The sequence below is a fragment of the Mauremys reevesii genome, linkage group 13 (assembly GCF_016161935.1).
Source record: "Mauremys reevesii isolate NIE-2019 linkage group 13, ASM1616193v1, whole genome shotgun sequence".
NCBI lineage: Eukaryota > Metazoa > Chordata > Testudines > Geoemydidae > Mauremys > Mauremys reevesii.
Window position 1 is genome coordinate 12,323,722 of NC_052635.1, and position 13,011 is coordinate 12,336,732.

Below are 13,011 nucleotides of genomic sequence, written 5' to 3' on the forward strand. Positions count from 1 at the left end.
CCTTATTTCTAGTCTGCTTCAACTTCCAGCTATTGGATCTTGATAGATATTTCTTTGTTAGATGGACAAAGTAGTTGAATTTGCTACCCACGAGTATAGATTAAGCATGGCCAGCATTACATTTACTTGGGATTGTCTTCCTGTTAAAGGGATTTGGGTGCAGTTGACATTGGGGTATTCCTTGTAAACAGGAAACTGATAAAGATAAGTAGCGGACAAATGAAAAGGATAAGTACTTCTGAAGAAAGAGACCTGGACTCTGTGGAGCAATAAATGTGCTGAAGTGAAAGAAAAAGAGGACAAAAATGAGGGAAAACTCACTTTCACATTTTACTGATTTCCCTTTTTCACCCCAATATCAGAAAGGGGAAGAGATTTTTAGAGGTATGAAATGTGAGTGAAATTAACACTTCTCACTTTTTAAATCCTTTTCAGACTTTTCTATTGGAACAAAAAGTTTTAAACAACTATAAGGTGCTTTTACTCCCAATTTTTCCAATTTTTCCCCTAACTTTTTTCAACTTTGTTTTTGTCAAAATCATATTTTTCAGGAGGTTTTTTTGTTGAAAAAATGTCAGCCAGCTCTAGGTAAAACCCCATCTTCCTGCTCTGAAAAAAACAGGATCCAGGTCATTGGACCTCAGAGAGAATCTGTGTTAGGTGGTATCAGTATTAGGCCTTTGACAAAAACTTATGCAGTTCTGATTATATTTCTGTACACCTTTTAGCCAGAATATGTGACTAACCCAGTCATAAGGGTGCGGGTGTCTATGCAGGTTTCTATCTATAACATCTGAGATGTGTGATTTCACATGTGTGAGAGAGTTATAGGCCAACAATCTCCTCAGGAGACATACCCATATCTACTGCCTTTGTTGTCTATGCAGAGTTAATATAGCCATCCAATGGTGAATGGAAATTACACCACGACATCTGGCTTCATCCTCTTGGGATACTCCAACCTCACAAACCTGCAGGGTTTGCTCTTCGTGGTCTTCTTGGTCATCTACATGGTGATTCTGATCGGGAATGGTGTCATTGTCTTTGTCACAATGCTGGACTCCGCCCTGCACACCCCCATGTATTTCTTCCTCAGGAACTTATCCTTTGTGGAGATCTGCTACGCCTCAGTCACCCTGCCCAAGATGGTGGCCAATTGCCTGGCAGAGGATGGAAAAATCTCATTCATCGGCTGTGCTGCCCAGACGTATTTCTCATTTTTATTAGGTGGTACAGAGTGTTTTCTACTGGCGGCCATGGCCTTTGACCGCTATGTTGCCATATGTAACCCCCTGCATTACACACTTATTGTGAACAACAAGGTCTGTGCTAGTGTGGTAGCCGGGTCCTGGCTTGTCAACATTCTGGTACATTTTGGGCAGACGTATTTAGTATTTTCTTTGCCTTTCTGTGAGTCTCATGAAATTAACCATTTCTTCTGTGACATCCCCCCTCTGCTGGAGCTGTCCTGTGTGGACACCTTCAGGAATAAAATTGCTTTGTTTATTGCAGTTCTGCTATTCATAATCACCCCTTTTTTCTTCATTGTTATTTCTTATATCAAAATCCTCAACACAATTATGAAGATGCCTTCAGCCCAGAGCAGATGCAAAGCCTTCTCCACCTGCTCCTCACACCTCACTGTAGTAACTCTATTCTATGGCTCTGCTATGATTGCGTATTTAAAACCCAAGTCAAGGGGTTCAATGGACACTGACAAACTGCTTTCTCTGTTTTATACCATTATGACACCGATGTTTAACCCCTTCATATATAGTCTGAGGAACAAGGAAGTGAAAATTGCCCTAAGGAAAATATTAGGTGGAAAATGATTCCATAAAACACACCACATATTCCTCAAATAATGTTCCAGATATCTCTTAATTATTCAGAAGGCAATTCAGAACCCCTAAGATACATTTCTGATTCCTCAAGAGAGATTCTAGATTTCTGAAGATCTAGTTGAGACTTCTTAGAGAGTCTACCAGACATGTTATTGATTATTATGCATTCCATATTACACAACATTGGAGACTCTCTGACAAATTGAAAAGATTCATTAAGACATGTTAAACCAGACATGTTCCCTATTCCTCAAGATTTGATTTGATTTTCATGTTCAACTCCATCATGTGTATTGGAAGGAACAGAGAAGAAAATACTATCTTGAGGGAACTAGCAAGTAGAAAGCAATTTCTTAATATTGTATTTGTATGTGTTCCACATCTTTTTTCTTGATAAAATGTAACAATTGCAATTAAAGTGGATTTGCTAAAGCAAACATAATTGTAATAAAATAATGTACTCTGATCAGGTAAATTTCCTTTCTTTCTTTCTTTCTTTCTTTCTTTCTTTCTTTCTTTCTTTCTTTCTTTCTTTCTCTTCATTATAGTTTCTGGAGAACTGCATTAAAGTCTGAAACGATATGTATCCTCAAATATAAGCCAATGTGAAATATGTTTTAAATGCAGACTACATGATATCACACTAAATAAAAGATTAATTTTAAATTCAAATTTCTAGGATTACAAACATTGGGTTAATTTCTTTTCTCTATTTAGTATTACCTAAAAGGAAAAAAGTATTTTGGGGCTAGATTCACACAGGGATTTAGGTGCCTAAATTCCAGTATCAGGCCTTCCCAGGATTTGCAAAACCTCCACTCAGCTGCCATCCAATTTTGGAGGCACTTAAACTCTCTCAGTGCCAATGTCTTTGCAGTAAAAGTTCCTGAGGCACCTATGTTTCTGCCTCTGAGAATGCACACTGCAGCTCCATGGTAGGTGTCCGGACACCCATACCCCAGACTGACGCACTAACCATGGGAAGTTATGCATTCCTCCACCTAACTCACCTATAGGGCCCAATCCAGTAAGCAGCTTGTGCACTGAATGCAGCCCTGAATACGTTTGGGAATAAGCTAGAAGGAACATCAGTCTGGGGCTGGAGGCTTCTGGTACGTTAATAACTGCTGAGTAGTGAGTGCTGAGACCGAAAGGGTGAAATCCAACATGGTTTATTAAGACAACAATCCAGCAGCTCCAGAAGCAGTTGCTGCAGCAGCATCTGATGCCAGCCATGGCACAAACACACACTTAAGCTGTCTGATTCCTGATAGTTTTCTAAACACACAGACTACAACTCCCAGCTCGCAATTCTGGATCTTTCAACACCACATTTCCCTGTGTTTTAAGAACAAACCCAATATTACAACAGTAATAATAATCTCATAACTTGTTTATGGATCCCTCTGTTGTAGGGGCCTCTGAACTTAATTGGGTGTATTCAGGTGAGGAAGATCATGAGTGCCACAATCCAACCCTGGAGACTACAATTCCAATGCTGCCTTGGGGAAGAGTGAGACTCCACTTCCAAGTGTAACGGGGTTAGGGACAGGGGTATGGTAAAATGGGACCTGACCTCACCCTAAGTTATTTCAGTGGGATGAGAAGCAACCCATCTTTTAGCATGTCGGCATTACCCAGAGGAAGAGGCTGCCTGTGGGAAGGGGTGGCACACCAACAAGGCCTTGTGTACTGGGTCCCCAGAACTCTCTAGGAACGGGTTTAGGGTTCAAACCCAGTTACCAATTACACTCCCTCTTGAGGGACATCACAGCTGCTCATGAGACACCCCCAGTTTGAGCTTGAACATTAGAGACTATTGTGAGGAAGCGTCCATATCGTGTCACTCTCTTGTCAGAGCATCTCCTCCCCAGTTCTTCCTCTTACCCTCCCCTCATCAGCTCCATCTGTCAGGCGGAGTGCTCCCATTCTGTTACTAGATAGATTCCCAGTAAGTAACATACATGGGATAGTAGCTTTAGTCTGAACTATAGTTTTAAAAAGGCACATACATAAAACACCAAATCAAATAAAAAAGATTTATCTTGCTCTGGAACAGCCTGAAAATGGGAGAAAACTTGTTAGTGGGTTTCAAAATGTACCAGGCAGTGAAAAGATTTTGAAATATACTATAGCTATCCTGACACCACTTCCTACATCCATCTGAAAAGACACACTAAATTATTTAGTCTATAAGAATACATACCAAAAAAACAAAACCAAAAACCAATGTTGGTGATGTGCCCAATGTTGAACCCTTAATCTACAGTCTGAGGAATAAGGAGGTGAAGGAAGCCCTGAGGAGGGTGATAGACAGAAAAATATTTCTTTGAAACTTGTAAAAAAAACCCATATACTTGAGATGGATTTGGAGTTGCCTGTAGTAATTCATGAAAATACTATATAATCTGTATGTTTGTCTAAATATTGTAAATGTGTTTTTATATTCATTGTAGTGAGGCGGTGTGGCTGCCCACTGCCCCGGAGGGGGAATTGCCCATCCGGAGGCTGGAGTGGGCAGAGCTAGGGAGCTCTGAGCCCACTTCAGAGGGTCAGGCGGCGACCCGGAACTATAAAAGCCGGACCTCAGAGCTCAGTAGGAGCCCAGCCGCCGGAGAGAGCAGACATCCCTAGTGGAGCCCGCGACTGGGAAGCTCCTGCGGCCCAAGGCGGCCGCCCAGACTGGCTGGACCTGCCCTTTGCCCGCTATCCAGAGGAGCTGCCGGAGCTACCCTGCGCCCGCTATCCGGAGGAGTTGCCAGACCTGCCCTGTGCTCGCTATCCGGAGGAGCTGCCGGACCTGCCGACCAACCCCTGCCCCAATGAACTCATGCTCCTGGACCCCCCAGAGGCCAACACCAGGACCCAGGTAGGGCCCGAGGGGGAGTGCGGAAGCAGCCCGGGGGCAGCCGACCCCAGTCTGGCTGCAGCACTGCCAGAGCCTATGTTGGTGTGTTGTGGCCAGGGTGCCCACTGACTAAGTAGCGGAGCGTCAGCCGCTGCTAGGGCCCCGGGCTGGGACACAGTGGAGTGAGAGGGCCTGCGGCCCCCCTGCCACCCAACTCCGGGGTGGCAGACTCCCCCTCTCCCCGGCCTGAAGAGGCTGGAACCTGTTGTTCCTGCTCAGCCCTGCCTGAGGGTCTGAGCCTCCTGACTCAGCGTTTGTTGCCCCACCCTGACTAGGGCCGAGGCTTAAAACTATTGTTGCTGCTCAGCCTTGCCTGAGGGCCTGAGCATCTTGACTCAGCGTTCATTGCCGTGCCCTGACCTAGGACTGGGCTTAGTCCTGTGTACTGAGATTGCTGAGCCCTGACGGAGGGCCAGAACCCAGACTTTGCGGGGTTGCCCCGCCCCGAGCCGGGGCCGGGCTAACCGTATTTCGGCCGGCTACAGCAAGGGCTACTGAGGGGAGACCCCTTGGCCGGACTAAATCCCCGGAACCAACGGGGTGTAGTGAGCCGGCGTGGCTCCCCACCGGCCCGGAGATGGTCGAGCCCCGGCGAACTCTTGTACATTCATATATTGAGTTAATTCAATAGCCGGGTGGTTGGGAAACTACCCAGGAAGATGGATGACAGCCCATTTAATAGCTCCTCAGCAAAGACCAAGGACAATTCACTGAGATGTCCTTCTCTCATCCATGCTGGGCCTGCTAGACTAGTTTTCCCAAGACTGAATTCCTCTCCCTATGAAGAGCGGAAGATCAAAAGACTGAAATAGATTTAAAGAGATACTCTCCCTGAATAAAGGAAAGGCTAGATTGATGAGAAGGTCTGGGTGGAGGAAGTGCTCCCCCAGACCTCCAGAGGCTGGAGGTTTCTCCAGGAAGCTTAGCCTGCCTAGGGGCTTTTCCAAGGGTAGGCAAGTCTTTGGATAAGATAAGTATGTGTTTCAATGCGTGCTAGGAAAAGAAAATACACATATATCACATTCACATCAACCCTTTATATTTTTTTCCTCGTTCCTTCAGAAATGGCATCAATCACTTGTTTAACAACACATTATTAGCAATTTCTTGTTTTCCCACCATATTGCAGAGCACTCTCTTATGTCTGTCCCAAAGAGACTAAATAATCCCAGTTCCCACAGCCTCTCCTAGTAAGCCATGTGCCTCAGCCCACTGATCATTTTTTGTTGCCCTCCACTGGACTCTCTCCAATTTGTCCACATCCTTTCTGTAGTGGTGGCGGCCCAAGACTGGATGCAGTACTCCAGATGTGGCCTCACCAGTGCCAAATGGAGGGGACTAATCACTTCCCTTGATCTGCTGGCAATGCTCCTACTAATGCAGCCCAATGTGTTGTTATCCTTTGTGGCAACGGGGGCACACTGTTGACTCATATCCAATTTCTCCATTGTCCACTGTAATCTCCAGGTCCTTATCTGCAGAATTGCTGCTTAGCCAGTCGGTCCCCAGCCTCTACCAGTGCTTGGGATTCTTCTGTCCTAAGTGCAGGACTCTGCACTTGTCATTGTTGAACCTCATTAGATTTCTTTTGGCCCAGTCCTCCAGTTTGTCTAGGTCACTCTGGACCTTATCCTTACCCTTCAGCATATCTACCTCCCCCCGCCCCAGCTTAGTATCATCAGAGATAATCCCATCATCCAGATCATTAATGAAGATGTTGAACAAAATTGGTCCTAGGACCGACCCCTGAGGCACTCCACTTGATTTCGTCTGCCAGCTAGACATTGATCACTACTCATTGACCCAGATGATCCAGCCAGTTTTCTATCCACCTTATAGTCCAGTCATCCAATCCATACTTTTTTAACTTGCTGGCAAGAATACTGTGCGAGACCATATCAAAAACCTTGCTAAAGTGAAGGTATATCACGTCCACCACTTTTCCCATGTCCACAGAGCTAGTTATCTCATCATAAAAGGCAATCAGGGTTGGTCAGGTATGACTTGCTCTTGGTGACTCCATGTTGACTGTTCCTGATCACCTTTCTCTCCTTCAAGTGCTTCAAAATGGATTCCTTATGGACCTGCTGCATGATTTTTCCAGGGACTAAGGTGAGACTGACCACTCTGTAGTTCCTCATATTCTCCTTCTTCCCTTTTTTAAAGATGGGCACTACATTAGCCTTTTTCCAGGTGTCCGGGACCTCTCCTGACCACCACAAGTTTTCAAAAATAATGGCCAATGGCTCTGCAATCACATCAGCCAACTTCCTCAGATTAGATCCAGACCTATGGACTTTTGCATGTCTGGCTTTTCTAAATTGGCCTTAACCTGTTCTTCTCCACTGAGGGCTGCTCACCTCGTCCCCATACTTTGTTGCCCAGTGCAGCAGTGTGGGAGCTGAACTTCTCTGTGAAGACTGAGGCAAAAAAAAGCATTGAGTACTTCAACTTTTTCTGCATCATCTGTCACTAGATTGCTTCCCCCATTCAGTGAGGGTCCCACATTTTCCCTGACCTTCTCGTTGCTAACATACCTGTAGAAACCCTTCTTGTTACCCTATACATCCCTTGCTAGCTGCAACTCCAATTGTGCTTTGTCCTTCCAAATTACAGCCCTGCATGCTCAAGCAATATTTTCATACACCTCCCTATTCATCTGTTCAAGTTTCCACTTTTTGTAAGCTTCCTTTTTGTGTTTAAGCTCACTGAAGATTTCTCTGTTAAGCCAAGCTGGTTGCCTGCCATATTTGCTATTCTTTCTGCACATCAGGATGGTTTGTTCCTGCGCCCTCAATAAGGCTTCTTTAAAATACAGCCAGCTCTCCTGAACTCCTTTCCCCCTCATATTAGCCTCCCAGGGGATCCTGCCCATCAGCTCCCTAAGTGAGTCAAAGTCTGCTTTTCTGAAGTCAAGCGTTATATTTTGCTACTCTCCTTTCTTCCTTTTGTCAGGATCCTGAACTCACCCATCTCATTATCACCGCTGCTCAGGTTCCCACCCACTTCTACTTCCCCTACCAATTCGCTCCAAATCATTTACAAGTATGAATTTCAAGCAAATAATCATTTGTGCTAACCCCTCCTGAAACATCTAGGAATTATGGACACTATCATGAATCCTTAGGGATTATCTGCCAGCCTCCCAAAATTTCTAGGTAGCAAACTTAAAACAAACATAAGGAAGTACTTTTTCACACAACACCATTGGTCTGACCTAGTATGGCCATTCTTGTATTCTTATGTTCTTATTTTTGCTCTCTTCCTCTCTGGCGCAGTCAGCCTTTCATTATTTAGCCAGAGTGGAACAGATTCAACCAGAGAAACTGAGGAAGCACCCATCTTTTGGAAAAATTTGCCACCCCTCCCTCATTCTTTCACCCTGTCATGACTAACCATTTATTGGATGTGTGTGGAGCTAGCTCTGATTTATGCTGCTGTGAGTGAGAGAAAAAACATGCTAAATGATTTGTATTAGGAACATCGGGATTATGAGGCTGGATAACACCCCAGGTCAAGATAGTCCAGTATCCTGTCTATGACCGGTGCCAGCACAAGACATTTCAGAGGAAGTTGTGAGCATTCTACATTGAGGAGATGTGGGATAATCTGCCTCCTGGCTCTCTCTAGTTTGAGATTGGCTTAAACACTGAAACATGAGGTTTTCTATCCCTTTCAGAATTGTTGTTACCATTAATTATGAGACCCATGAAACATATTTGTACAAATAACAGAGAACAGGAAAGTTTTTATCCATTTGAAAAAGGCAACAAAATAAACCCGAGAACCTATGGATCAAAGAGGTGTCTCTTCAATTATGTCCAAAAGTCAGATGTTTGAATAAAGGCAGAGCCCTTCTGTTTGCCTTGGAGACCATTTAAGGATTGGTATCCAAAGACCTTTCCAGGATGTGCACGCAGTATAATTCAATTTGTATCTCATGGAGAGTGGTAGGGTCAAAGTTAAGGAGAGCCAGTTGATGGAAAATGCCATTGCAATGAAGATCTAAAGTTACACCTCCCTGAAGAACAGGCCGTGAGTCAGTTTAAATTCAGGCTATTTATCCAAAAGTCCTTCCTTTGTCTGTTGGCCTCAGGAGAATCTATTCTATGTGAGCATCTCCAGATGGTGGTATCTCTCTGGAGGTGTTGCAACCTAAGTGAATTTGCCTAATCACTCCCCACTCTTCTTAGTTCCTGGGGGGATGTAGTCACCCTTCCCTGTGGAATTACAGACAGTCTTTGGTCCACAGTGATACATAAACATAACACAGAAAGATCTCACAAAGATATTCTAGGAAATTGTCAGATGTGTCATACCAATTGTTTATACAATGCCTTGCACAGTGGGGTCCTGGTCCATGAAGGGGATTCCAACACAGTACAACAACAACAATCATTATAATAATTAATTAATACTTCTGTGCCTCACAGTGTAAGTTGCAAAACTGAGGCTCAGATTTTTGAAGTTATTTATGGGGAGCCGCACTCAGCATTGCAATGTCTAACTCATTTTGGAGCTTAAATCACATTTTCAGAAACGATTTTGGTATTTAGGAGCCAAAACACCATTGACAATTTATGGGGTGTTGGCTCCAAATGGCCTTTTGAAAATGAGATTTTTGCTCCTAAATCAGTCAAGAGTTGCAACACTGAGTGCAGCAACACCTAAAGACCTTTAAAAATCTGAGAATAAGTTTTTTAATATTTGCAATGTGTTTTGAGGCCCTTGGAAGATTATTATTATTGTTAGTAAAATATCAACTTTTATATTCATATTTTCACCTTTGCACTAAATGTGCAATCCAAATCTTTTGCAAAGCTGTCATTGATTTCCATGTGGTTTGCATTAAGCCCTGTCTTCATAGGAAAGTTTTGTGCCCATGTTAATAAAGTTCCATAATCATTTGGCTAAGCTGTTTGCAAACCACAGAGAGATAGAGTGTCCTCAGAGAACAGGGATATTACAACCTTCAAAACACTCAAGGCATTCATTCTTCCCTCATTTCCGTCCATCCGGCCACTTTATTAGACATTCACCTTCTTTATGAAACATTGCTTTCCTTGTAATCCTTCTCAAGGCCTCTTTGACCTTCTTGTTCCTCAGGCTGTAGATGATGGGGTTGAACATGGGAGAAACCACTGTATAGATCAGGGAAAACATTTTGTTTAATTCTGGTAACTGGCTTCCTGTTGGAGCCTCATAGACCATAATGACAGTCCCATAGAAAACGTTAACGACTATGAGATGTGAGGAGCAAGTGGAGAAGGCTTTTTGTTTCCCTGTGGTGGAAGAGATCTTCCAGATGGTCAATATGATCTTGTAATAAGAAGCCAGAGTTAGTGAGTGTCTATACATGACAGTTATAGCTGTCATGTATAGACAAAATCACAGAATCATAGAATCATAGAATCATAGAACTTAAGATCAGAAGGGACCATTATGATCATCTAGTCTGACCTCCCGCAAGATGCAGGCCACAAAAGCTGACCCACCCACTCCTGAAATAATTCTTTCCCTTGACTCAGCTGTTGAAGTCCCCAAATCCTGATTTAAAGACTTCAAGTAGCAGATAATCCTCCAGCAAGCGACCCCTGCCCCATGCTGCGGAGGAAGGCGAAAAACCTCCAGGGCCACTGCCAATCTACCCTGGAGGAAAATTCCTTCCCGACCCCAAATATGGCGATCAGCTGAACCCCAAGCATGCGGGCAAGACTCTCCAGCCAGACACTCAGGAAAAGACTTTCAATATCCCAGCATTGACCCTCAGTACTAATTACCAGTGGTGGCACGTTATTGACCTATTGACTAAATCACGTTATCCTATCAAACCATTCCCTCCATAAATTTATCAAACTTAATCTTAAAGCCAGAGAGGTCCTTCGCCCCCACTGTTTCCCTCGGTAGGCTGTTCCAGAATTTCACTCCCCTGATGGTTAGAAACCTTTGTCTAATTTCAAGCCTAAACTTCCCGACTGCCAATTTATATCCATTTGTTCTCGTGTCCACATTAGTACTGAGCTGAAATAATTCCTCTCCCTCCCTGGTATTTATCCCTCTGATATATTTAAAGAGAGCAATCATATCTCCTCTCAACCTTCTTTTGGTTAAGGAAAACAAACCGAGCTCCTCAAGTCTCCTTTCATACGACAGGCTTTCCATTCCTCGGATCATTCTAGTGGCCCTTCTTTGTACCCGTTCCAGTTTGAATTCATCCTTCTTAAACATGGGAGACCAAAACTGCACACAGTACTCCAAATGAGGTCTCACCAACACTTTGTATAACGGGACTAGCACCTCCTTATCTCTACTAGAAATACCTCGCCTAATGCATCCCAAGACCGCATTAGCTTTTTTAACGGCCACATCACATTGCTGACTCATAGTCATCCTGCGATCAACCAGGACTCCGAGGTCCTTCTCCTCTTCCGTTACTTCCAACTGGTGCGTCCCCAGCTTATAACTAAAATTCCTGTTAGTCATCCCTAAATGCATAACCTTACACTTCTCACTATTGAATTTCATCCTATTACTAATACTCCAGTTTACAAGGTCATCCAAATCTCCCTGGAGGATATCCCGATCCTTCTCTGAATTGGCAATACCTCCCAACTTCGTGTCATCCGCAAACTTTATCAGCCCACTCCTACTTTTGGTTCCAAGGTCAGTGATAAATAGATTGAATAAGATTGGACCCAAAACCGAACCTTGAGGAACTCCACTGGTAACCTCCCTCCAACCCGACAGATCACCTTTCAATATGACCCGCTGCAGTCTCCCCTTTAACCAGTTCCTTATCCACCTCTGGATTTTCATTTTGATCCCCATCTTTTCCAATTTAACCAGTAATTCTTCATGCGGTACCGTATCAAATGCCTTACTGAAATCAAGATATATTAGATCCATTGCATTTCCCTTGTCTAAAAAATCTGTTACTTTCTCAAAGAAGGAGATCAGGTTGGTTTGGCATGATCTACCTTTCGTAAAACCATGTTGTAATTTGTCCCAATTGCCATTGACCTCAAGGTCCGTAACTACTCTCTCCTTTAATATTTTTTCCATGACTTTACATACTACAGATGTTAAACTAACAGACCTGTAGTTACTTGGGTCACTTTTTTTCCCCTTCTTGAAAATAGGAACTATATTAGCTAATCTCCAGTCAAACGGTACAACCCCCGAGTTTAGAGATTCGTTAAAAATTATCGCTAATGGGCTTGCAATTTCACTCACCAATTCCTTTAATATTCTAGGATGAAGATTATCCGGGCCGCCTGATTTACTACCGTTAAGCTGTTCAAGTTTGGCTTCTACCTCGGATACTGTAATTTCCAACCCCGCACCTTCATTCCCATCAGTCACTCTGCCACTATTCCTAAGCCCTTCATTAGCCTCATTAAAGACCGAGGCAAAATATTCGTTTAGATATTGTGCCACGCCTAGCTTATCCTTTATCTCCACTTCGTTTACAGTTTTAAGCGGTCCCACTTCTTTCTTGGTTTTCTTCCTATTTATATGGCTAAAAAACCTTTTACTATTGGTTTTAATTCCCTTCGCAAGGTCCATCTCTACCCGGCTTTTGGCCTTTCTAACTGCATCCCTACACCCTCTGACCTCAATAAGGTAGGTTTCTTTGCTGATCCCTCCCATCTTCCACTCCTTGTATGCTTTCTGTTTTTTCTTAATCACCCCTCTGAGACACTTGCTTATCCAGCTCGGTCTAAAACTGCTACCTAAGGACCGTTTTCCCTTTCTCAGGATACAGGCCTCTGACAGCTCCTGCAACTTCAACCTGAAATAATCCCAGGCGTCTTCCGCCTTTAGATCCCTAAATATGTTAGTCCAATCCACTTCCCTAACTAGTCACCTTAATTTAGTAAAGTTAGCCCTTTTGAAATCGTAAACCTTAGTCTCAGATGCAATTTTGTTTATCCTTCCATTTATTTTGAACCGAATTAGCTCATGATCACTCGAGCCAAGGTTGTCCCCTACAACCATTTCCTCAACAAGGTCCTCACTACTCACCAAAACCAAATCTAAAATGGCATCCCCCCTCTTTGGTTCAGCTACTACTTGATGAAGGAATTCATCAGCTATCACGTCTAGGAAAAGCTGAGCCCTATTATTATTACTATCATTTGTTCCCCAATCTATATCCGGGAAGTTAAAGTCTCCCATGATCATACAGATCCTATTAGTATTTACCTCCTTAAAAACATTAAAGAGTTCTCTATCCATATCCAGGCTAGATCCCGGCGG

General features: G+C 43.6%; 1 protein-coding gene across 1 annotated transcript; it reads left to right on the forward strand.

Annotated features, from left to right (window-relative positions):
- The first annotated feature begins 905 nt into the window (after positions 1-905).
- LOC120381003 (olfactory receptor 10AG1-like) lies at positions 906-1,832 on the forward strand. Its single transcript, XM_039499003.1, has one exon. The coding sequence runs from the start codon at positions 906-908 to the stop codon at positions 1,830-1,832; it is 927 nt and encodes a 308-aa protein (XP_039354937.1).
- The last annotated feature ends 11,179 nt before the right edge of the window (positions 1,833-13,011 follow it).